The sequence below is a fragment of the Plecotus auritus genome (assembly GCF_963455305.1).
Source record: "Plecotus auritus genome assembly, chromosome: 3".
Taxonomy (NCBI): Eukaryota; Metazoa; Chordata; class Mammalia; order Chiroptera; family Vespertilionidae; genus Plecotus; species Plecotus auritus.
Genome location: NC_137772.1, coordinates 63,757,948 through 63,785,064, shown reverse-complemented (window position 1 = coordinate 63,785,064; position 27,117 = coordinate 63,757,948). Strand labels below are relative to the sequence as shown.

General features: G+C 37.2%; 1 protein-coding gene across 7 annotated transcripts in view; it reads left to right on the top strand.

The window, feature by feature from the left end:
- Window positions 1-27,117, top strand: part of UCHL3 (ubiquitin C-terminal hydrolase L3) — a 122,392-nt gene that overhangs the window by 77,524 nt on the left and 17,751 nt on the right. For all 7 annotated transcript variants that reach the window (XR_013960071.1, XR_013960072.1, XM_080659068.1 and 4 more), the window contains 3 exons: window positions 10,016-10,172; window positions 10,549-10,634; window positions 12,444-12,491. Coding sequence is in view for 5 of the 7 variants with exons in the window: in XM_080659068.1 (XP_080515194.1) it covers window positions 10,016-10,172; window positions 10,549-10,634; window positions 12,444-12,491 (291 nt within the window). In the remaining 2 variants the exon portion in view is untranslated. The remainder of the gene's footprint in view (window positions 1-10,015; window positions 10,173-10,548; window positions 10,635-12,443; window positions 12,492-27,117) is intronic.

Here is a 27,117-nt window from a genome sequence, read left to right as displayed (position 1 = left end):
TTAGGATGTGTTGCAATTATAGTTATTAGAACCAGAACATTTAAGTTCATTTTAATACAGCTTGTAAGTCCCAATCTTTCTGATTTTTATTTAAAGTTAGAAACAATAGGATGAACTTGGTAGTTTAAAAAAATGAAGTAAATGTTTGGGAAGGTATATGAGAAATGAGGTGTTGATGATTTGGCATAAAATGCTCAGGTCATCTTATTTTTCAGTAATAGAAGGAGCTGTGTCTCACAGAAATTAAGAATTAGGCTTTTCTCAGTCCTAGAAATTCCTAGATCATTTTCTTTTTACCAAAACTAATTAACCTCAGTTCAAGATAAAATAAAAAATACTGAAATATTTTTTTTTTTTAGTTAAGAGTGCTGTAAAACAAATTAGTTAAAGAAGGGATATTTCTTCATATTTGTAATATTCATAGAAGTTTAGAGTTAGAAATTTCTTGTGGTTATCCAGTATTAGACTGAACACCTACTTTTAGTGGTAAGGTTGTGATTATTCTGGAATTTGAGGAAGAGTAGGACAAATACTTAAATTTATACTCTTCTACTCCAGTATTAACTTTCCCTTTCTTAGATTGCTAAAAAAAAGCAAGGAGATACCTACCTCAGGATCCCAATTGTAAGGAACAGTAAAAAGAAAAAAAAAAATTAGATTCTTAAAACTTAGGCTTTTTTAGTTGGTGTGTGATATAAAGGTGAGTCTGTGTCTGAATTGGAAATTTTCCAAATCATTTATTTTTATGATCTACTTTTTTTAAAAAGGAATAAGTAGGATTTGACCTCCTTTATTTAGTGGGTCATCAGTATTAAAAAGAGCATGTTATCCTTATCAATAGGACTTCTTCATTTAAGTGGATCATTTGAAAAGCTTATTGTAAGATTGCTAGAAAGAACACACACTTCTATAAGTTATTTATAGATACTGTTAAGTACTAGAATAATCTTAAAAGTATCTGAAAATAACTTACAGAAATACTTATATAAGTAGAGAATATAGTGGTATCTATTACTTTTTCATGTCTCTTACAATTTGGTAGGTTCCCCATTTCAGCTCATTAGTGACATATTAAAGTTACTCTAAGGATATCTAGTGGATGTTTTAAGAGATAAAGTGTTTTGGTCTTCTGTGTTCTAATTTAGGAACTGATTATGTTGTTGCAAATGGCTTAAGCATACTAATAGCAAAAGAACTGTCATGGGTACCGCATTACCCTTTAAATAAAGTCCATTATAGTTTTAAATGTGTGCTTTATAGTTGAGTTTACCAGCCAATGAATCGTAGGTGGAAAGGCTATAAGTTATTTCTTTCTGATATTTTGATTGTCTCTTGACCCTGTGTTTTCACTTTGGTCTGCCATGATTACATTTTCTTTTTTTCTATACTTGCTCTGTATCATTTTACGATTTTTTCTTCTAAGCATTAAATCTTGTGAAGTTATCAAATATTTTGCTTTGTTTGCAAGGAAAAATAATATTAAACAGCAACAAGAAACTGAACTGTAGAACCAAACAAACATATCAGGATAAGACCTTAGTATATTGAACATTTCAGTTTTTATCAACTGAACTTAAATGAATGAAATAATGGTTCAGAATTTATTATGAAGACATAAGTACCAGTTTGTACTTAATCTCTTCCCCTTTCTCACCCAGCCCCCTAACCCCTCTCCCCTCTGACAACCATCAGTCTGTTCTCTGTATCTTTGAGTCTGTTGCTATTTTGTATGTTTATTTACTTTGTTCTTTTTTAAAATTAATTAATTTATTTTTATTGTTTAAAGTATTACAAATAGTAGTACAATATCTTCTTTTTCCCCCCCATTGACCTTCCCCCAGCCTCCCCTACCTCCCCAGCACATGCCCTCACCCCAGCCCCCAGTGTCTTGCATCTATCGGTTATATGCTTATATGCATGCATACAAGTCCTTCGATTGATCTCTTATCTCCTCCCCTCCCTCTCCCCAGCCTTCCCGCTGTGATTTGATAGTCTGTTCAGTGCTTCTCTGCCTCTGTATCTATCTTTTTGTTCATCAGGTTATAATGTTCTTTATAACCCTTAAATGAGTGAGATCATGTGGTATTTTTCTTTCACTGACTGGCTTATTTCACTTAGCATAATGCTCTCCAGTTCCATCCATGCTGCCGCAAATGGTAATAATTCCTTCTTTTTTATAGCAGCGTAGTATTTCATTGTGTAGATGTACCACAGTTTTTTAATCCACTCATCTGCTGATGGGCATTTAGGCTCTTTCCAAATCTTAGCTATTGTAAATTGTGCTTCTGTGAACATAGGGGTGCATATATCCTTTCTGATTGGTGTTTCTGTTTTCTTAGGCTATATTCCTAGAAGTAGTATTACTGGGTCAAATGGCAGTTCCATTTTTTAATTTTTGAGGAAACGCCATACTGTTTTCCACAATGGTTGCACCAGTCTGCATTCCCACCAGCAGTGCATGAGGGTTCCTCTTTCTTCACATCCTTGCCAGCACTTGTCATTTGTTGATTTGTTGATGATAGCCATTCTGTCAGGTGTGAGGTGGTACCTCATTGTTGTTTTGATATGCATCTCTCAGGAGGTTAGTGACTTTGACCATGTTTTCATATGTCTCTTGGCCTTCTGAATGTCCTCTTTCGAAAAGTGTCTATTTAGATCCTTTGCCCATTTCTTGATTGGATCGTTTATCTTCCTTTTGTTAAGTTGTTTGAGTTCCCTGTAAATGTTGGAGATTAAACCCTTATCAGAGATAACATTGGCAAATATGTTCTCCCATGCAGTGGGCTTTCTTGTTGTTTTGTTGATGGTTTCTTTTGCTGTGCAGAAGCTTTTTATTTTGATGTAGTTGCATTTGTTTATTTTCTCCTTAGTCTCTCTTGCCCTAGGATCTGTGTCTATAAAGATATTGCTACAACATATGTCTGCAATTTTGCTGCCTATGGAGTCTTGCAGGATTTTTATGGTTTCCCGTCTTACATTCAAGTCCTTGAGCCATTTTGAGTTTGTTTTTGTGTATGGTGTAAGTTGGTGATCTAGTTTCATTTATTTGCATGTATCTAACCAAATTTTCCAGCACCATTTATTAAAGAGGCTGTTTTGACTGCATTGTATGCCCTTGCCTTCTTTGTCAAATATTAATTGAGTATAATGGCTTGGGTCAATTTCTGGGTTTTCTATTCTGTTCCATTGGTCTATATGTCTGTTCTTGTGCCAGTACCAGGCAGTTTTGAGAACCGTGGCTTGGTAATATAGCTTGATGTCTGGTATTGTGATCCCTCCAACTTTGTTCTTCTTTCTCAGGATAGCTGTGGCTATTCAGGGTCTTTTTTTATTCCAGATGAATTTTTGTTCTAGATATTTGAAATATGCCATTGGTATTTTAATAGGTATCACAATTGAATCTATAGATTGCTTTAGTTAGTATGGACATTTTAATGATGTTGATTCTCCCAGTCCATGAACATGGTATGTTCTTCCATTTGTTTATGTCTCTCTCTATCTCTTTTTTCAATGTCCTGTAGTTTTCCCAGTACAGGTCTTTTACATCTTTAGTTAAGTTTATTCCTAGGTACAATACCAGCTTTTGGTTGTGTTGATCTTCTGTTTTTTTTTTTTGGTCTCTATGTCGTTTATCTCCCCTCTGATCTTTATTATTTCTTTCCTTCTGCTTATGCTGGGCTTTTCTTGTTACCCTCTTTCTAATCTTTGAGTTGTAGGGTTAGATAATTTATTACCATTGTTTCTTGTTTTTGAGGTAGGCCTGTAGAGCTATGAACTTCCCTCTCAAGACTGCTTTCACTGTGTCGCATAGATTTTGGATTGTTGTGTTTTTATTGTTGTTTGTTGCCATGATGCTTTTTATTTCTTCTTTGATCTCTCTGGTAAACGAGTTATTGTTTAATAGCATGCTATTTTGCCTCTAGGTGTTTGATTTTTTAAAATTGTTATTATTGTAGTTGATTTCTAGTTTTATGCCATTGTGATCTGAGAAGATGCTTGATATGATTTCCATCTTCCTGAATTTGAAGAGACTTAACCTGTGTCCCAGTATGTGGTCTACCTTTGAAAATGACCCATGTGCACTTGAGAAGAATGTATATTCTGTGGCTTTGGGGTGAAATGTTCTGAAGATGTCAATTAATTCCATCTGATCTAGTGTGTCATTTAGGATTGATATTTCTTTGCTGATTTTTTGTTTAGAGGATTTGTCCAGTGGGGTATTAAAGTCCCCTACTATGACTGTATTGCTGTCAGTCTCTCCCTTGATATCCTCCAGAAGATTTTTTATGTATCTGGGTGCTCCTGTATTGGGTGCGTATATATTTACCAGAGTTAAATCTTCTTCTTGGATTGCTCCCTTTAGTATTATGTAGTGGCCTTCCTTATCTCTTGTTATGTCCTTCACTTTGAGATCTAATTTGTCAGATATAAGTATTGCTACCCCAGCTTTTTTTTCATTTCCATTCTCCTGAAATACCCTTTTCCATCACTTTACCATCAGTCTGTGTGTGTCCTTTTTTTTCTGAGGTGGGTTTCCTGTAGACAGCAGATATATGGGTCATGTTTTTTATTTACTCAGCTACCCTATGTCTTTCGATTGGGGCATTTAATCCATTTACATTTAAAGTTATTATTGATAGTTACTTGCTGGTTGTCATTTTTATTTTTTATGCCTGTGTTTCTTCTTCGCTTCCTATTTCTTCTTTTTACAGCAGACCCTTTAGCATTTCTTGCATTTCTGGTTTAGTGGTAATAAACTCCCTTAATCCTTTTTTGTCTGTGAAGCTCCTGATTTCACCCTCAATTTTGATTGATAGCCTTCCTGAGTACAGTATTCTTGGATTCAGACCCTTCCTTTGCATGACTGTATATTTCATTACATTCCCTTCTGGCCTGACGTGTTTCTGTTGAGAAATCAGTCGCTAGTCTGATGGGGGATCCTTTGTAGGCAACTTTCTGTCTCTCTCTGGCCGCTTTTAAGATTCTTACTTTGTCGTTGTGTTTGCCAATTTAATTATAATGTGCCTTGGCGTCGGTCTTTTGGGGTTCAATTTGTTTGGGACTCGCTGGGCTTCTTGGACTTGTGTGAGTTTTTTCTTCCCTATATCAGGGAAGTTTTCTGTCATTATTTTTTTCTAACAGGTTTTCTAGTCCTTGCTCGGTTTCCTCTCCTTCTGGCACACCTATAATGTGGATGTTGTTTCGTTTCATGATGTCCCAAAGTTCCCTTAGGCTCTCCTCTTGTTTTTTAAGCTTTTTTCCTAGATGCTGCTCTTCTTGGGTATTTTTTCCTACCTTGTCTTCTAGCTCACTGATGTGGTGCTCTGCTTGTTCTAGTTTACTATTGATGCTTTCTATTGAGTTCTTTATTGCAGTGATGTCATTTTTCATTTCTTCTTGGTTCTTCATTTCTTGGTTCTTACACATATTGTTGAATTTGTCTTCCAACTGTTTTAGCAACCTTATGACCATTTCTCTGAATTCTTTCTCTGACATATTGCTGGCCTCCATTTCATTTACTTCCTTTTCTGGTGATGCCTCCTTTTCTTTCATATGCGGGATTTTTCTTTGTCTCCCTCGTATGTGGACTGTTTTTTTTAATTTAATATATCTTTATTGTTCAGATTATTACAGTTCCTCTTTTTCCCCCCATAGCTCCCCTCCACCCAGTTCCCACCCCACCCTCTGCCCTTACCCCCCCTACTGTCCTTATCAATAGGTGTACGATTTTTGTCCAGTCTCTTTCCACACCCCTTTCCGCCTGAGAATTGTCAGTCCACTCCCTTTCTATGCCCCTGATTCTATTATATTCACCAGTTTATTCTGTTCATCAGATTTCTTATTCACTTGATTTTTAGATTCATTTGTTGATAGATATGTATTTGTTGTTCATAATTTTTATCTTTACCTTTTTCTTCTTCCTCTTCTTAAAGAATACCTTTTAGCATTTCATATAATACTGGTTTGGAGGTGATGAACTCTTTTAGCTTTTTCTTATTTGTGAAGCTCTTTATCTGCCCTTCAATTCTGAATGATAGCTTTGCTGGGTAGAGTAATCTTGGTTGTAGGTTCTTGCTATTCATCACTTTGAATATTTCTTGCCACTCCCGTCTGGCCTGCATAGTTTCTGTTGAGAAATCAGCTGACAATCGTATGGGTGCTCCCTTGTAGGTGACTGTTTTTCTCTTGCTGCTTTTAATATTCTCTCTTTGTTTTTTGCTCTTGGCATTTTAATTATGATGTGTCTTGGTGTGGTCCTCTTTGGATTCCTTTTGTTTGTGGTTCTCTGCGCTTCCTGGACTTGTAAGTCTATTTCTTTCACCAGGTTGGGGAAGTTTTCTGTCATTATTTCTTCAAATAGGTTTTCAGTATCTTGCTCTCTCTCTTCTTCTGGCACCCCCATAATTCGGATGTTGGTACACTTGAAGTTGTCCCAGAGGCTCCTTACACTATCTTCATATTTTTGGATTCTTTTTTCTTTTTCTTTTCCGGTTGAGTGTTTTTTGCTTCTTTGTATTTCAAATCTTTGACTTGATTCTTGCGATCCTCTAGTCTGCTGTTGGATCTCTGTATATTATTTTTTATTTCAGTCAGTGTATGCTTAATTTCTAGTTGATCCTTTTTCATATCTTCGAGGGTCTCGCTAAATTTATCGGCCTTTTCTAGAAAATTCTTGAAAAACTTTATAACCGTGGTTTTGAACTCTATATACAGGCGTTTGCTTTCCTCCATTTCTTTCATTTCTGACCTGTTTCTTTGTCTCCGCATTTTGGCTGCTTCCCTGAGTTGATAGGGTGGCTTTGTGTGTTAGGTGTCCTATAGGGCCCAGTGGCTCAGCCTCCCCAGTTATCTAAGGTGGACACTCTTGGTGCACCCCTTTGTGGGCTGTGTGCACAGTCTTGTTTTAGTTAAGCCTTGATTGTTGTTGGTATCACTGGGAGGATTTGACCTCCAAGCCAATTGGCTGTGAGGATCAGCTGTGTCTACACTGGGAGAACTTCTGTGCTGGAGACACCCTTATGCAAAAGCCTCTGTGCTCAGCTTGGACGAGGCAGAGTCTCAGGGCGGAGCAGACAGCATTAGCTTCCCGCCAGCCCTGCCCTAAGAGGCTCCTGAGTCTCAGTGTCCCATGGTAATCACTGCAAGCACCTCTGAGAGGAAGCCGCCCTTGAGTTTTGCCCGCTGCCAGACAGTCCAGTTTCTCCCCGAATGAGTCTCGGTCCCCAGAGTCTCGCCAGGAACTGGAGTTCAGAGCATTCAGGAGCTTTTGTCTCCCTCCTGCTTGAGAAAGCCAGCTGCATACTCAATTGACTGCCCTCTCCAAGCGTGCATGTGTGCCTCCGTACCTCTGCCTTCCGCAGTTCCTCTGAGTCTCATTGTGCTTTTCTCTTTGCTTCTAGTCGTTGAATTTCCACTCAGCCAGCCTTCCTGTGGTTCTGGATGATGTCCGTTTTGTCTTTTAGTTGTAGTTTTGAAATTGTTGTGCGAGGCAGCAGTTTAGGTGTTTACCTATGCCGCCATCTTGGTTTCTCCTGGACTGTTTGTCTCTCCATGATCTCTCCTCTCTGGTGTGCGGTTATGTAGCTCTCTCTCTCCTGCGTTGACTTAAAGGCACAAAATACAACACAACAAGGCACAACGCACAAGGCACTTAACACAAGTGTATTCATGATACTAATAACCCCAAATAAAGGTGATCACCAGAGAAAAGCGAATTAGGGGATAAAAAAAATAGGAGTGCAAAAATGACATTGAGAAAAGGAAAAGAAAGTAAGAGAGAAAAGAGAGAGAATAAAAAAGAAGGGGGAAAAAACTATATGGGGAGAAAACTCCAATAGAATAACAACTAATCCAAAAAAAAGCAAACAACTAACACCCAGTTATGAATGCAAACTACAAACAACAACTAATAGCAAGCTAGGAGAGGAAAAACAGAAGCACAAAATAAGAGAAACAATCACACAAACAAAAAAACCAATCTAATCAACAATCAAACTAACAACAACAATAGGACAGAGAGAAAGATGGACAAAACAAATCAAAATAAAACAAAAAAACATTAAAAAAACAACAACAAAAAACAAACAAAAAAAAGGGAAGAGAGAAAAAAATTTGGATAGTAAAGAAAAAGAAGATAGAAATGTGTATGGACCTGGAGCTGGGGATCAGAAATTAGATATATAAGTAGTATGAATTTTTAATAGGGGGTAAAAATAAGGAATAGGGAAAATCTAAAGCAGGAATATGGTAAGAGAAACAGGACAACAAAAGGGGAATAGTGCCCTAACTGGTTTGGCTCAGTGGATAGAGCGTTGGCCTGCGGACTGAAGGGTCCCAGGTTCGATTCTGGTCAAGGGCATGTACCTTAGTTGCGGGCACATCCCCATTAGGGGGTGTGCAGGAGGCAGCTCATCGATGTTTCTCTCATTGATGTTTCTAATTCTCTGTCCTTCTTCCTTCTTCTCTGTAAAAAAAAAAATCAATAAAATATAGTTTTTTAAAAAAGGGGGAAAAGTGAGGAAGAGAGTGCTGGCATAAAGGTAAAGTTGAGGTAGAGTAAGATGATGCTAAAGAAAAAATGAAAATAGAATGTTGAACACTAATGCCAAAAATAAAATAAAGAGAAAATAAACTGAAACTTTAAAAAAAGGTAAAAAACTAGTAGTAATAATACTGATTAAAATAAAAATATAATAATTAAAAAGGTAAAATCAAGTGAGAAATAAAGAAAGCAATTTAGTTTCTTAAATAAAAGATAAAAAATAAAAATGTGCAGTAGTGAAAGTCATTCACTTCCTCTACTGTTCTGTTTGGCATGCCTGTTTGCTGTCAGGTAGTCAGGACAGCATTGAAGTTCCCTGCATTCTACCGCTCCTCTGTGTCGTAAGCCACGTCTTATTTTCATGCAGGCAGTATTTCTTTGTTACTCAGCCTGCCTCTGGTTGTATTTACAAGGGAGTCAGTTTGTGATTCAACCCCTGGGTGGCAGTGTTTCTGTATTGACATCGGGGGCTATAAGTCCTCTCTACCCAGTATTTAGAATTTGTTTTCCCTGCTGCACTTAATACTGCTTTTGGGGTATGAACTGCCCCAGAGCTGGTTTTCTGATCATTTCTCCCCGTTCTGTTACCCAGGTTCCACAAAAACAACTTTCCCTACAGTTTCTGAGAGTGTTTTTAATTGGGTGATCCTATATACTGGGCTTAGTAATCAAAAGCAAGGATTTAAAGAGAAAAAGGAGCCAGAGCAAGTGCGTGAACTTCTTTGTGTGCAAAAACATTTTAGTTTGATGTAGACAGTACAAAAATAAAACTGTACTTCTAAAACAGGCAGTTGACCAGATTTGGCCTGTAGGTTCTAGTTTGCTGACTCCCTACTCTTGAAATTTGAAAATTATAGACAGAACAATAAAGTTCTCTTTCTATTCTCCCCCTTCTTCTCCTCACTCATTTTTAACCTTTAATAAATAATTTGTCAAAGCTGCACAGCTAATAATGGCAAAGCAAGGATGTGAACTCTGGCAGTCATATGTAGAGCTCACACTTTTGACATTCATCATTATACCATATTGGTTTTACAACCAATTATTAGAAATAATGGTGAATGTTATGAATATTGTATGCTTATAAATATAGTGTGAATTTTGTTATTATAGGATGATTAAACTATATAGAAAAGTAAAAAGTAGAAAGTAAAAATCTTCTAGGAATCTCTTATCCCAGAGATAACCTCTGTTAAGTTTTTTTTTATATCCTTTCAGATTTTCAATGCATATGTAAAATAAATATTTTAAAAATATAAATGAGAATTTTTATTAATGTATATTGACCTACAAGCACTCTATAATCATAGATAAACTTCTAAGTAAGAATATGTAAATCTACTTTATTCTTTTAAAAGTGCTTTATAGTATTTTAGTAAGATATCCCATATAGTTAGAATTTTTGAAATTTTATGTTTAAGTCCTTTAAATATATTATTTTCATATTTTGACTATTGGCTTTTTCTTCAATAGTATGAAGTATTCAGAACAGAAGAGGAGGAAAAAATAAAATCTCAGGGACAAGATGTTAAATCGTCAGTATATTTCATGAAGCAAACCATCAGCAATGCCTGTGGAACAATTGGACTGATCCATGCTATTGCCAACAATAAAGACAAGATGCATTTTGGTAAATAATTTTTCATTACTGCTGTTTTCACCCCTTAAAGTATAAGCTAACTTATTGAGCACTAGGTGGTGCTGTAATTCTTTGTTTCAAAGTATTACATAGAGTATTTTCCTCCCTTCTTTCATTTATAATGGGGATGTATATTTTGTTAGAAGAACTAATAATCCTTCTCATTCTTTTATATTGTTGATAAACGGAGGTTTAAGAAATAAACAGATAACTTAAGCCTTATCATTTAGGCCAATATTCTTACATGCTTAATTTACCAGTGAAAAGGTTTTACCTGAAAAATAGGCAGCATGCTTCTAATATTTTCATATATCAGTCTCTTTGAGATATCAAACCTTTTTAATTTTATCTTCTTTAATATTCTCAGAATCTGGATCAACCTTGAAAAAATTCCTAGAGGAGTCTGTGTCAATGAGCCCTGAAGAAAGAGCCAGATACCTGGAGAACTATGACGTCGGTACCTTCTATTTGTCTTGATTTCATATGTGGGCAAAGTTTTATGGGGTTGTAGATTCAGTTTGGGGACTTGTCTTGAAACTGTCATTTTGAACAATTATGAATTTGGTTGCAGCCATTAAAAAGGCATTTTTTTTTATGTTTCAGGTAACAGTACTGAAATATCCATAAACTTACTTCTTCATTTCTATGGCCAGAGCTGAATGAGAGAGAAAGAGCAGTTTGTTTTACAAGTTTATAAATATCTTATGATAGACTATTTCTCACCATTCCCTCCTTCCAATAAATATATGCTCCGTGTGTCTTTCCCGGGGAATTTGGAGTAAGGCTGAAGACCAATGGAAAAAACAAAGGTTTAAGGGTAGATATTAGGTCATACTCTAGTTCTTCTATCAGCAAAATATTTTTGCATGTGTGAAGACAGAGGCCACAAAGTAGTTTTAAATGATTGTACCATTTCATAGCATTTTCTTAGAATAGTATTTAAATTTTATTATTTATGAAATTTGTTTTTCTTTTGAAGGCATTTTACCTTTTTTACAATTTATTTTTCAATTATACTTGACATATGATATTATATTAGGCTTTCTACCTGTTGGTAACGTTAAGCAAATTGTAAGTTCTTTTAAATTAGAAGCTCTGTGGTATATATATTACTCAGCTATAACAGTGCTTTTGCGGAGTTTGTTCCCAGTAAATTCATTGATTTGATTATTTTTACCATTATAATTAGACTATTTTAAATTGTTTTTTCTTTAAAAAACCTGCAGAGCTCATAAAACATCTTCACTTTCCATAAAAATGAAATAACACAAAAGTCAATAATAATCTCACCAATGAGATGTGGCCACCATTAATATTTTTTACAGGGAGTATATATGTATATACACACTTTTTAAAAACGAGTATTTGATAACACTGTAATATTGTTTTATAACTTGCTTTTTTCACTTAACTTATCACAAACGTATTACATGCCAGTAAGTATATATTTGACATCATCATTTAATGGCTGCATAGCTTTCCCTTGTGTAGTATTTTATTTAACCAATAAATTATTGTATTTTTTCCTCTTTTCACTGTTTAAAAAATACAACCAGGTATATCATTGTAGCTAAATCTTTGCAAATATCCATAATTATATATACTTACATACAATTATATGTAAATACATAAACTTATAGAAGAGAAATTGCTGGATCAAAGACAGTGCATGTTTTTAAGGCTTTGATAATTATTGCTAAATTGCCATGCATTGAGATTGTACTTTCACCTGTAATTTACTATTTTGCCTATTTCTCTTCATCTTTGCTAATAATGGTATTATAAGAGCATTTTTTTTTTAAGTTCAGGAAACGAAACTCTCTAGCTTCTGATAAGTGCATGCTTTTGCTCCATATTTCTAAACTGCTACCTGAAGCTGCATGGTTAAGCATAACTACAGCCAGAGCTGCAGAGGCGCATGTAACCTGAAGAAACAGATGAGCTAGGCTTTTTCTGTCTCTGTCGTGAGATGCTTACTTCATTCCAGTCTCAGTTGAATAAACTGTTAAATGTTAGTCCTAACAATTAAGTCAGGATTCCCACTTGCACCTAGAAATTACAAATAATTCAGTATTTAATATCCTAAGTCTTCAGAGATTTGTGGGTTGGAAAGTACAGCAATTCATTCTTAAATATTTCAAATTAAACTTTTCCTGAATTTACTTCAATTTGTTGTTTCAGCAGTATTTAGTATTGTTTTCATTTAAAAAGTAGGATATAGTCATTTTTCCCCCCTACTAATACCTTGCATTCCTATTACAGGCTATTCGAGTTACTCATGAGACCAGTGCCCATGAAGGTCAGACTGAGGTATTTCACATTTTTCAAAACTCCTCTGTCATGTGTAAATTTAACCACAATGTTATTACATAACATGTAGTTTTAAAAAATTCATTGGACTTCTTTTTTTCCTTTGAAGGAATTTGCTCTTATGCAAAAATTAGTCACGAAGTAGCACAAAAACACATTTTGACAGATTGTTAACAGGCACATTTATATTGGCCATCTCATTTTGTCTAATCATTTAGATAGATTGCAGATTGTGTGTTGTTTGCTTTGGGTAACCAATAGCCTATGACTTCCCTATAACAGCGATTTTCAACCTTTTTCATCTCATGGCACATATAAACTAATTACTAAAATGCTGTGGCACCCCAAAATATTTATTTTTTTTGCTAGTCTGACAGAAAAAATAGGTATAATTTTGGTTCATTCATACCAGACAGCTATTGTGTTGGCTTGTGTCATTTTTTTATTGGAAAGTCTAAGGGAGAAGAGATCAATAGTCCTGACTAAATAGGTATTGCATGTTTTAAAAATTCTGTGATTTTGAAAATCACTGCCCTATGAGATTACTTTAACTTGCAGATATTTTGAGAAAAATACCTGCACAGTAGTACAGGTAGATAACCTGCATGATTTTTAAGAGTCTTTATCACACCCAGCTTCTAGCAAAAAGCTGCGTCATTCTCTTTGCTCAGTATATCTGTTTTGGGGCAATGTGCTGATCTTCACCATCTGTGCTCTGTTAGCTAGTTCTCCTAGGTTGCCTCTCCTTTCACCCCCTTGTTTCATTCTAATGGTTTTCCTCATTCCCTCCTTCCATTTCTTCTTTTCCTTATCTCAACCTCACACTCCCACTCTTGGGGGAAGTTTGTGAAAAGGTATTTTAATCAAAGTGACTATAATTTAATTAAAGTCATTTGGTATATTTATAACACATTTAACACCAGAATATTATATTTTTCTTTTTCATCCCATGTGTGACTCTAAACCATACTTTTTAATGTACAAAGCTGACATTGCCTTTATGTCTTAACAATACTTTTTAAATACCTGATTTAAAAATAGTTAACTGAAATATTCCTACTACTTAAAAAAATTTTTTTAAGGAGACAACAATTTGATACTATGGTATAACAACAATTTTTCATAGATTAAACTGAATAACTGTGAATGTTTATAATAAAACTATTTAGAAATTTAAACACTAATTCTTCCTAATTATATCATACCTTCTTGGTGGCTGTCAGGTTCTGCTTTCAGAAATGTGGACTTCAGTTTTTTTTACTGTTTACACACAGACACACACACATATAGATACACATGCGCGCAAAGAATGTCTAAGTAGCTCCAGATTGGAAATTAATAAAATGCTCTGTTTTTTTTTTGAATTGCTTTATATGATCCTGGTATGCTTTGCTTTTTTAAAATTTTAATTTATAGTGTTAAGCCCTAGCTGATTTTACTCAGTGGTTAGAGTGTCGGCTCGTGGACTGAAGGGTCTCAGGTTCAATTCTGGTCAAGGGCACATATCTCATTTGCAGGCTCGATCCTGTCAAGGCGCATGTGGGTGGTAACCAGTGGATGTGTTTCTCTCACATTGATGTTTCTTTGTCTCTCCCCCCCTCTCTTCAACTCTCTCTAAAAATCAATGGGAAAAATTATCCTCTGGTGAGGATTAACCAAAGAAAAAAAATTATAGGGTTAAAATTAGTAATGATGATGATGATCAGCATGAGATTTGTAAACTATGAAAACAGTTATTTGTAATAAAGGAACCAAATGCTTTAATAACTGTTTACTTTTTTAAAAGTGTCTTTAGGATACTTCTTGCCACCTTTTAGTTGCTTTATCCAAATTACAGCTTTATTGCCTCATGTTAGATAATGTTCAGATCTCTTTTTCCAGATCTAAACTCAATGACCAATATTTTAGAATGCATATATTCTTGTGTGACTTTGTCTTGTGTCTTAAACATTTTCTTCCCTGTCTACCATATATTTTTCCCACTAAGACTAATGTAATTTAAATTTGTTTAACTTCTTGCCTAGAAAATCAGCTGCTTATGTAAATTTTCAGTCTTTAATGTTTTTTTCCTAATTCTCACTCATTTTTACACAATTGTGCTGGATTATCTTTATTGAAATATAACCTGAATCATTTGGCTACTGAAATTTTCTAGGGATTCCCTAAATGATTCTCAGGGTGAGGTGGATGGAGAAGTTAGGATAGTCTAGATGGCTTTTTCAAATAGTATTCCCACAAGAATTAATCTCTTCTGCGAGTTTCTCATCTCCCAGACTTGGTGTATGTGATAGCCATAAAGTGTATTGGGGCAAAAAAAATAAAAAATAGCATTTGTGAACCATTACCCAAGCATCCTATATAATAAAAGGCCAGAGGCATCACAATTGGAATGACCAGAGACCAGACCACCACGGCCCCTGGCCGGGCTGGCCCCACCCCCAAGCAAGCGGCAGGCAGGCAGAGTGGTTAGGGGTGACCAGGTAGGCAGACCAGTGGTTAGGGGTGATCAGGTAGGCAGACCAGCGGTTAGGGATGATCAGGTAGGCAAGCAAGCAGTTAGGGGCAATCAAGAAGGCAGACGGCCCCTCACTGGGCTGGCTTCAACCCCAAGCAAGTGGTTAGGGGCGATCAGGTAGGCAGGCTAGCAGTTAGGGGCTATCAGGTAGGCAGACGGCCTATCGCAGGGCTGACCCTGCCCCCCATCAAACAAAGAGGAAAGCCCAGGCCAGCCAAGCCATCGCACTCCAGCCTGTTGCCTACAGAGGGAGGCCACTGGTGGCAGGGGAGGGGGGGCAGCACTGCACAGATGGCAAGCAGTGGCAGTGGTGGGGGTAGGGCCAGCTGTCTGCAGCCGGGGAAAGGAAAGCCCCGATAGGCTCTAATCTCAGGCCAGGCCTAGGGACCCTACCCGAGGGGTCCCAGATTGTGAGAGGGTGCAGGCCAGGCTGAGAGATCCCCCCGCTGAGTGTTTGAATTTTCATGCACCAGGCCTCTAGTATATAATATTCAGCCTCTTTAGCCTCCTTGCCTACCTGTATACAAGGTTTGCTTAACCCTCGCCTTCCAGATTTTCAACAGTGTTTTCTTTTTAATTATTTCTCTCTAGCCATCCCTCACTTTATTGTTGATCTGTTTTACCTCTTGCAATTCCCTCTTCCTAAAAATACTCCTTCTTTCAATCTCCAATCTTCCTAGTTCTACCTGTCCTTCAAGATTGGGCTTAAATACCACTTTCTTCATGAAGCAATCCATCCCTTCTACAGACTCTTTCATATGACTCCTACTATTTGCATTTTAACTATTTTCATTTATTTAAGATATATATTTATTTATTTTAATCCTTACCCAAGGATATAATTACTGATTTTAGAGAGAGGTATGGGGAGGGAGAGAAGACAGACAGAAACATCCATGTGAAAGAAACATTGATCAATTGCCTCCCGTCTGCATCCCGGCTGGAGTTTGAACCTGCAACCTAGGTATGGGCCCTGAGCAAGAATCAAACCCACAACCCTTTGGTATATGGGACAACGCTCCAACCAATTAAGTCACCCAGCCAGGGCAAGATGTATATTTTTTTCACATTTTAACAGCTCTGAAATTAGGATGTGTCTTATAGTTGATGTCATAATTTATTTGGTGGAATTCCCTTATGTTATCATTTTATAATACAAATTATACATCTTATAACCAGTGGTGCCTTAGTTTTAATGAAATGTGGTGTCTTATCACTCTTACTGTGGCTCTTGGGCCTCGGGTTGGTATCTGATTCATTTGGGCTTTCTCCAAAGTATCCAACACCATTCCTTGCACATAGGCTCAACACATTTATGAATTCACCAGAATTGCCAGAATTGGCTCAGAACTATCCTTAGTGGTGTAAGAACTACAAAAAAAAAAAGGCTAAATCTTGTTTTTTTGTAAGCCCCTTAGTAAAGAAAACATATTCATTAGCCTTTATTCCTCAATAGGGCACTATTTACATTTTTTGAAAGTTCCAGTTCTTTGTTGTGTGGGGCTGTTTTGTGGAATATAGATTGTTATATTCTAGTCACTGTACAGGGATGGGCAAAAGTAGGGTTAGAGTTGTGAGTATGAGAAACACAGAATTTATTCTTTTTTTAAAAAATAAATCTTTATTGTTCAGATTATTACAATTGTTCCTCTTTTTCCCTCCATAGGTCACCTCCACCCGGTTCCCACCCCACCCTCTGCCCTTATTCCCCCACTGTCCTCATCCATAGGTGTACGATTTTTGTCCAGTCTCTTCCCGCACCCCCCGAGAATTGTCAGTCCACTCCCTTTCTATGCCCCTGATTCTATTATATTCACCAGTTTATTCTGTTCATCAGATTTTTTATTCACTTGATTTTTAGATTCATTTGTTGATAGATATGTATTTGTTGTTCATAATTTTTATCTTTACCTTTTTCTTCTTCTTCCTCTACTTAAAGAGGAAGCATTTCATATAATACTGGTTTGGTGGTGATGAACTCCTTTAGCTTTTTCTTATCTGTGAAGCTCTTTATCTGCCCTTCAATTCTGAATGATAGCTTTGCTGGGTAGAGTAATCTTGGTTGTAGGTTCTTGCTATTCATTACTTTGAATATTTCTTGCCACTCCCATCTGGCCTGCATAGTTTCTGTTGAGAAATCAGCTGACAAATCATATGGGTGCTCCCTTGTAGGTAACTAACTGTTTTTCTCTTGCTGCTTTTAATATTCTTTGTCTTTTGCTCTTGGCATTTTAATTATGATGTGTCTTGGTGTGGTCCTCTTTGGATTCCTTTTGTTTAAGGTTCTGTGCACTTCCTGGACTTGTAAGTCTATTTCTTTCACCAGGTGGGGGAAGTTTTCTGTCATTATTTCTTCAAATAGGTTTTCAGTATCTTGCTCTCTCTCTTCTTCTGGCACCCCCATAATTCGGATGTTGGTACGCTTGAAGTTGTCCCAGAGGCTCCTTACACTATCTTCATAATTTTTTGGATTCTTTTTTCTTTTTGCTTTTCCGGTTGGGTGTATTTTGCTTCTTTGTATTTCAAATCTTTGACTTGATTCTTGTGATCCTCTAGTCTGCTGTTGGATCTCTGTATATTATTTTTTATTTCAGTCAGTGTATGCTTAATTTCTAGTTGGTCTTTTTTCATATCCTTGAGGGTCTCGCTAAATTTATCGGCCTTTTCTAGAAAATTCTTGAAAAACTTTAAAACCGTGGTTTTGAACTCTATATACAGTCGTTTGCTTTCCTCCATTTCTTTCATTTCTGACCTGTTTCTTTGTCTCCGCATTTTGGTTGCTTCCCTGAGTTGATAGAATGGCTTTGTGTGTTAGGTGTCCTATAGGGCCCAGTGGCTCAGCCTCCCCAGTTACCTGAGGTGGACACTCTTGGTCACCCCTTTGTGGGCTGTGTGCACAGTCTTGTTGTAGTTAAGCCTTGATGGTTGTTGGTATCACTGGGAGGAATTGACTTCCAGGCCAATTGGCTGTGAGGATCAGCTGTGTCTACGCTGGGAGAACTTCTGTGCTGGAGACACCCTTATGAGACAAGACTTGCTTCAGTGGAGCTTTGGTGCTCACTGAGTCTGCCCTGAGTGTGTCCCTTATGGATCTGAGGAGTTGTAATCTGGATGGTCCCACTCTGACCCCTGGGTACACTGGTTCTTGGATCTCCAAGGAGGTGCTAATTTAGCCTCTGCCTGAGGCCACCCAGCAGGAGCTACAGAGAGATCTGCAGATTCCTCTTCTTTGTTTGGGTTTTGGAGGTGCCCAGATGAGGCCCAGCTGTGAAGCAATGCAAGCTGCTGTGGGGCCTTGGGCCTTCTTTTAGATGTTCGGGGTCTCACTGACTCAGCTGCAGTTTGTTAGGTAAGTTTAGAATTCAAAGGACCAGGCCATTCATATGCAAAAGCCTCTGTGCTCAGCTTTAATGGGGCAGAGTCTCAAGGCAGAGCAAACAGCAATGGCTTCCCGTCAGCCCTGCCCTAAGAAGCCCCTGGGTCTCAGTGTCCTGCAGTAATCGCTGCAAGCACCTCTGAGAGAAAGCCGCCCTTGAGTTTCGCCTGCTGTCAGATAGTCCAGTTTCTCCCTGTATGAGTCTGGGTCCCCAGAGTCTACCGGGAACTGGAGTTCAGAGCAGTTGGGAGCTTTTATCTCCCTCCTGCTTGAAAAAGCCAGCCGCATACTCAGTTGCCAGCCCTCTCCGCGCGCGCCTCTGTTCCTCTGCCTTACGCAGCTCCTGTGAGTCTCAGTGTGCTTTTCTCTTTCCTTCTAGTTGTAGAATTTCCGCTCAGCCAGCCTTCCTGTGGTTCTGGATGATGTCCGTTTTGTCTTTTAGTTGTAGTTTTGAAGTTGTTGTGTGAGGCAGCAGTTCAGGTATTTACCTGTGCCACCATCTTGGTTTTTCCCCTCCAGGGGTACCATTTTAACGCTTATTCTTGTATTATGTATTTTTCCATATGAACAACTATGCATGTACTTTGTCCACCCCTTTATTTTAGTGATTCGTAATTCCCAGTCACTGAGAGAACAAAATCCCACATCATACATTTCCAAATCCAGACTTAACCAGCTTAAAACTCCTGCTGCAGGAACTATTTTTATAATCATCTCATATCTGGTCCATCTAACATCTGGGTGCTTAAGTCTTTGAATATTATCTTCATTGCTCTCTATATGCTAGCACACTAGTTTTGTCATTTTCCATAAATATCTAGGTTTTTCACATTTGTTTTTATTTACTTGGCTGCCATAATAGAACACCAAAGACTCGATTACTTTAACAACAGACATTTATTTTCTCCCAGGTCTGGAGGATAGAAGTCAATATTAAGGTGCCATCAGGGTTGGTTTCTCGTGAGGCCGCTCTTCCTGACTCATGCACACCTGTCCTTTCTTTGTGCATGGAGAGAGAGAAAGAGAGAAAGGTCTCTTTCTTTTTTATATAAGAACACCAGTGCTGTCAGATTAGGGCCCATCCTTCTGCTTTCATTTAACTTGAATTACCTCCTTAAAAGCCCTCTCTCCAAATACAGTCACACTGGAGGTTAGGGCTTCAACATATGAATTTTGGGGCAATATAATGCAGTCCATAACACCATCTTTGTGCTTTCTTTAAAAAAAAAAAAATATATATATATATATATGTTTTTATTGATTTTAGTGAGAGAGATAGAAACATCGATGAGAGAGAGACATTGATCAGCTGCCTCCTGCATGCCCCCTACTGGGGATCAAGCCCACAACCCAGTTATGTGCCCTGACCAGGAATGGAACTGGTAGCCTCTTTTTTTTTTTTTTTTTTTTTAATATATTTTATTGATTTTTTACAGAGAGGAGGAGAGAGTGATAGAGAGTTAGAAACATCGATGAGAGAGAGACATCGATCAGCTGCCTCCTGCACGCCCCCTACTGGGGATGTGCCTCCAACCCAGGTACATGCCCTTGACCGGAATTGAACCTGGGACCCTTGAGTCCGCAGGCCGACGCTCTATCCACTGTGCCAAACCGGTTAGGGCGGTAGCCTCTTAATTCATGGGTCGACTCTCAACCACTGAGCCACACTGGAATACAGATTATTATATTCCAGGCCAGTGGTCGGCGAACGGCGGCTCGCGAGCCACATACGGCTCACAGGCCACGGTTTGCTACTCTGTTGACTAATGAGTTTGCCGACCACTGTTCTAGGCCCATCTTTGTGTTTTCTAATGACCAAGTTATCTTCTGGATATACCCTGCCTCTTTGCATAGTCAGCACCTTCTCATGCTTAAGTCTTATCTTAAAAGTAATTTTCAAAGAGGCTTTCTTTCATCATTGTTAGGTATGTCCACTATGAATTTATTTTCTGTTATATAATCTTGTTTATTTTCCTTCTGATGCTTTTTAATAATTTATGTTTCTTCTGTTCTTTGTTTATTCTTTTTATTTACTAGAATATGAGTCCCATGTGGCCATACACCTTTGCTTGTCATTCACCTGACAACCCAGGACAGTGCTTGGCATATATAGATATTTATGAGAAATTACATAGTGTAAAAGTAAGGAGCATAGGATGTAGGTTTGTGTACTGACTCCACTGCTTAGTAGCTTAGGCATGATACTTTCATGCATAAAATGAAGATAATAGCATCTACTTATGAAATTGCTGTGAAGAGTAATGAGTTAATCACATAAAGTAATTAGAATGGTGCTTGGCATATAATGGGCCTTCAATAACATTTAAGTGGTACTTTTATTTTACTAGGCATTCAGAAAAATGGATATGAATGGTAGAGGATGAAACCAAAAAGGATGAAGTCAAATCAAAGGGCAGATAGAATTTTATAGACAGTAAGGAACTGCCAAAGATGTTATGTTTAGTACTCAGCATATTGAGTTTAAGGGTCATTTGGGTAGAATTGGATATGGAGTGTAAAGCTCTGGGGAAATATCTAGTCTTTTGTATTTGGGTAATAGAACCTTGAGAATTCTAAAGAGGGAGAATAGTGGTGGACCACAGTGAAATCCTGGGGCATGTGGGTGATAAAGGAGTGGGCAGAGGAAGTGGAGCAATAACATGAATGCTATAGCAATGGCATTCATCACTGGCATCATTGATGCTCTCTTTCAGAACATTTTCATGGGAATGGAATAGGCAGGAGCCTTATTGTATGTAAAAATTCGTAGACTAAATGAGGTATCAGTAATTTGAGCCACCAAAATACAGCAGTCTTTTAGGAGGATTAGCGGTAGCGTGCTGCTATAGAGTAATTGTTTACTTGTATGTTTTTCACGATTCCACCATGATTGTTCAGAAATTTGGACTGTAGCTCTCCACTGTCATTAACTTATACTGGAAGTTATTGCTTTTATGTTTTAATTTAAGATGGGAAAGATAAAAACAATAATGGGATATGAGGAAATTAAAATGTGTTTTTTAAAATTATGAACAAAGATCAGTGATAGAATAATGGAAGCAATCTTCAAGTCAAATATGAAGGCAAGGAAAGAAATCCAAAAGGAAATTTTATTTGCCTTCAGACTTTACTTTTACTTTGATACTTATCTAAAAAGCAATTTCTAAATTTTGAGATTTGTTTGTATTAATCTAGGAGCTAACCCAGCTATGGTAGAGATCTCTTGATTTATTGTTTATTTGCCTTTAAAATTTTTTTAAATCTGCTCAGGAACCTAACCTGCCTGTCAATTTATAATGAAAAATAATAGAAACTGGCACAATTGTTTTATTTCTGTTTTTAAATAAAAACAGTATGCCAATATGGGAAAGGTTGCAAAAAAAATACAACACACTTTTAGCACTTTATTTAGTTTGAATCTTTTTAAAATTCATATTTAAAACAGTTGAGATCACAAAATTTTGTGGGTTTTTTTTTCCTTAACATTTTATCATGAGCATTTTCTTGTTTTATCAAAACCTCTTCATAAGTAATTTTTTATGGTTGTATACTCTCATGTGAATGAACCATAATTTACTTTCTAATTCCCTTAACTTTTAGTTTATGTATAATTGATTTTTAGAGAGAGGAAGGGAGAGGGATGAGAGAGAAACTTCATCAATGGGCTGCCTCCTGCATATCCCTACCAGAGATTGAGCCCACAACCTGGGCATATGCTCTGACCAGGAATTGAATTGTGACCACTTGGTTCCTGGGTGGACACTCAACCATGAGCCACACCAGCTGGGCATTAATTGCCTTAACTTGATGTTTAAATTGTTTTCGTTTTCAAGTTAAAAATATAACTTCCTTGAATATCTTTGTTTACTATATCCATGTGTTCATTCTAAGATCTCTCTTTAAGGTAGTTTCTTGTAGGTAGAATTACCTTGAGTCAAAGAAATGAACATTTTAAAGGTTCTTGTTACATAATATGAAATTGTCTTTCATTTAATGAACCAGGTAACCTGTTTGAGCACCTACTATGCCAGGCACTGTGTTAGGAGCTGTATGTACACCTGAATAAAACATACTTTGTATCTTCAGGGATCTCTTATTTCAGTGGAGGTAGCCTCAAAAATAGACCTTGCCAGTGTTTAATTCTATTTTTAGATTTTAAATTTTGGCTTGTTTGATAGAGGGAAATATTATGTTTGATTGCTAATGATCATTCAAAGATCTTTTGTAAAAGTTTATGAAATTTAAATCATGAAATTAAATTGTAATTAATTTAATGAAATGTGTAGTCTATTTTGGTCAGTTTTATCCTACAAGAAAAGGAGTATTTGACTGTTGGGTAAGCAGTGGGTATATTCTGATTTCAAGTATGTGTTCATATACAGCTTGGGGCAAAAGTAGGTTTACAGCTGTGATTATGCAAAACACATTTATTCTTATTAACTAGAGGCCCGGTGCATGAAATTCATGCACGGGAAGGGGGGTCCCCTCAGCCCAGCCTGCACCCTCTCCAGTCCAGGCCTTCTTGAGGGGTGTCTGACTGCCGGTTTCGGCCCAATCCCGGGGATCGAGCCTAAACCGGCAGTCGGACATCCCTCTCACAATCCTGGACCGCTGGCTCCTAATTGCTCACCTGCCTGCCTGGTTACCTCTAACTGCCCCCCCTCCCCAGCCTGATCGCCCCTTATTGCCCCCCCTGCTGGCTTGGTTGACCCCAACTGCTCCCCCCGCTGGCTTAGTTGCCCCTAACTGCCCTCCCTGCCGGCCTAATCACCCCCAACTGCCCCCCCCCCCCTGCTGGCCTGGTCGCCCCCAACTGCACACCCTTGCCGGCCTGGTTGCCCATAACTGCCCCCCCCCCGCTAGCCTGGTCACCCCCAACTGCCCCCCTCTGCTGGCTTGGTCAACCCTAACTGCCCTCCCTGCCGGCCTGGTTGTCCCTAACTGCCCCCATGCTGGCCTTGTCGCCCCCAACTGTCCCCCAATGCCAGCCTGGTCATCTCACACAGCCTGCTGTTCAGTCATTTGGTCGTCCCTCACTAACCCCCCTGCCAGCCTGGTTGCCCCATGCAGCCTGCTGTTCAGTCGTTTGGTCGCCCCTCACTAACCCCTCTGCTGGCTTGGTTGCCCCATGCAGCCTGCTTTTTCAGTCATTTGGTTGCCTTTCACTAACCCCCCTGCTAGCCTGGTTGTAGGCAGCCATCTTGTGAGGGCGTGAGGGTCAATTTGCATATTACCTTTTTATTATATAGTATTATTATATTATTTTTCATATAAACAACTGGAAACCTACTTTCGCTCCACCCTGTAGATGTATGCACAATTAAAGCTAAGTCGTGTGTTTGTGTTTGTGTGTATTTAGCTGGCTTTTTTTGCCCAATCAATGCAGATTTTTAGAGGGGGTGGGCATAAGATCAAGTTTTAGCTTCATTATGTGTATAATATAAGTATAGTTTATATGGCTTCATTTTACTCTGAAGTATAGTTTTTAGTTATTTCAATTATGTTAGAATTACAAAGAGTTAAGATGCTCACATTTTTTTTCCTGCTTTAGGGATTTATTTTCTTTTTTTTTCTGATTTTGGAAGAAAATGTGAAGGTATTAAGAAGAAACTTAGTTCTTGTATAATGTAGAATTTAAGTTCCTGCTTATCTTGGGAGAATCAGATGGAAACAGTAAATTAACTCTGATGAAAGTATCATGCATTTTAAGCTATATAGTCCAGTTTTGTCAAGAAATCTGAAATTGCAACTTTCTAGTTTTTCTTTTTTTTCCATATACTTTCCATACACCATTTTCTTTATCCCATTCCAACAAGACTTACTGGAAACCTTTTTTGGGCAACTTCATTCTTAAAATTGAGAAATGCTCTGGAACTTCTATTCTTGCTCCTTTTGCCTCTGTCTCTCTTTTATCTTTTTTTATTGTTGTCATTGCTTCTGCATATCATTCCTTGAATACAGGTATGTTTAGGGTATGTGTATGTGTGGAGTTGAGTGGGAGACTTCAGTTTGAAAGAGGGAGTACAAATTAGGATTAGTTATAAGGGGAAATATTACTTAAATGATTGTTTCAACTCCTCTCTTTCAAAACACTGACATCTTTTTCCATGCATGTGGTCAGTTCTTTATCTCATATCACTAAATAATGATGTTTAAGTGGATTAAATTGGTTGTTGAAAAGTTAAGAATGTAGTTACTACTACATCCTGTTTACACTTTGTTTTTCTTCCTTAACAAATGTTTTGTCCTAAAATTGATCAAAAAGGTCTTTTTTCTTTTTTATTCTTTCTTCATCTTTTTCTTTTTTTTTCTTTTCCAATATCAGATTTGAAAATGGAGATATTAAACTTACTATTTTAAAGGAGATTTCTTAGAATGAACTCATCAGTTTACTCTTACATATCTGACTACATGTAACTCTTCCATCTAAAAATGTCTTCAGCGATAAAAATAGAGTCGCGGCTGTAACTGGGGATGGTGGGTTTTTCTGTTTGTTTTGGTTTAAACCACAGCTTTCCAAAGCAGAGATTATGTTAGGAATTAAGATGTGTTTTTTCATTTGTAGTAAAGAAGAATCTTATTTGGGGCTACTCTCAGATTTAAAAAGTAATAACATTTCTGAGACTTCGTTTGGCCGGCTTAACAATGACAAGCTTAAGTTTAATGTAACATTTACAGATATGGGTCATTGTATTAACAGCGATTTCTTATGTGGAGAATTGTAAATTGAAGTGAGAAAACACAATCATTAAACCACTAGGGAAAAATATCAAATGTCTTGAAACCTGTGGGCATCTTGATTTATTAACTGAGAAAAATGAAGAAATTTGCCATTATACAGATTTTCTGTGGAATATGTAGTGGTATTTTGTGTATTTTGATATCTAGCCCATATTTTACTTTGACATCTTTGCCAACTGAACATGGATACTGTGTAGGAAAGTTTGCATCTTTTGCATGAATCTGGTTTTACTTTCCTGTTTTAAATTTGGACTTTAAATTTTGTGTAATGCAATGCATTATACTTGAAATTTACTTGAAGTCTACAGAAATCCATTTAGAATTTTGATTTTAAACTTCAATAGTTTCATATGTGTGTACATGTTCTCACATATCTACACACATCCATGTCCTCATACATGTATGCTTACACATCATAATTTTACTTCTTTTCATAGCATTTGGCAGCCCTAAAGAAGTTCCTAATTTTTTTCCTTTCCATGTATCATTTTTCAGATTTATTTCTAACATCTGAAAAGACATGCCACTGAAAGTACATGGAAATAATTTAAGTTTGTCACCATCAAGTTTATTATTTTATCAACATGTCAATAAAAGGAATCATGATTTCTAATGATCATCTAATAAGAAACTAAAAGTCTTTTAAAACATCGAATTTTATTATTTTCAGTATTTTATTTCCATTTCTACCCTGTAAATGAAAGAAGGTATTGTGAAGAAAGTGCGCATTGTTCTCTACTAGAGAGCCACAAATATTATTGGTATTTGAGCCGAAAGATTCTCATCATGAGATACTTGGCGTTGCTGAAAACATTGGGCATCATTTTGGGTTCCTACAGTGTAGGTCTTTACTACTCTTTAGTGTCATGTATGAGTGAATGCAAGGGAAATTGAGATGTTTTTAGTTTTTTTCCATGGATTGTCATCATCTTAATTCTCATTGCTTTTGAAAGTCTGTCATCTTATAATGATGTTAATTAACATTTACTAATGTATCTTATGAGGTAAGCTCTATACTAAGCCCTATAAGTACCCTGCTCTAATAATCTCAATTCCTTAAGATAGATATTATCTCAGTTTTTTAAAAAATATGTTTTTGTTGCTTCAGAGAGAGGAAGGGAGAGGGAGAGAGAGAGAGAAACATTAACGAGAAAGAATCACCTATTGACTGCCTCCTACACGCACCCTACTGGGGATTGAGCCTGCATCCCAGGCATGTGCCCTGACCTGGAATTGAACCATGACCTCCTGGTTCATAGTTTGATGCCCAACCATTGAGCCACACCAGCTGGGCTAAACATAAAATCTTACCCATAAACCAACTAGTCTTTTGCTAGTCATGTTATGTATATTTTGGGTGACAGTAACTATTTTACGTATCTATCAGCAAATTGTCCCTTTATGTTGATGAAATTACATGGTTATAATGATATATTTTTTAGTAACAGGATTTTCTCCATTTAAATGTGCAAAAGTTTTGGGTATAAACCTAAATCTACTAACTTTATTTTAGCATTTTAGAATAATTTAAATTTAAGCATTTAACCTATCTAACACTTGATTTCTTAAAGAAATACTTGTAGGCCTCCTGTTTTTAAAAAAGGTCTGTATCATTTCTTTTTTTTTTCTTTATTGATTAAGGTATTACATATGTGTCCTTATCCCCCTATTATGCCCCCGCTCACTCCCTCACTCATGCCCTCACCCCCCTGGTGTCTGTGTCCATTTGTTAGGCTTATATGCATGCATACAAGTCCTTTGGTTGATCTCTCCCCCTTATTTCTTTTTAGCCTTTACTGCATTTCTAATTCTTCAGTTTTTATTAGATAGTTTAAAGAGCAATCTCTTCATTTTTTTATACACACAGAGCATGTACATTAACTGAAGGAAAAGTAAGTTGGCTTTTTAGACAGACACACTCCCCCACCTTTTTTTTTTTTTTTAAAATATATTTTATTGATATTTTACAGAGAGGAAGGGAGAGGGATAGAGAG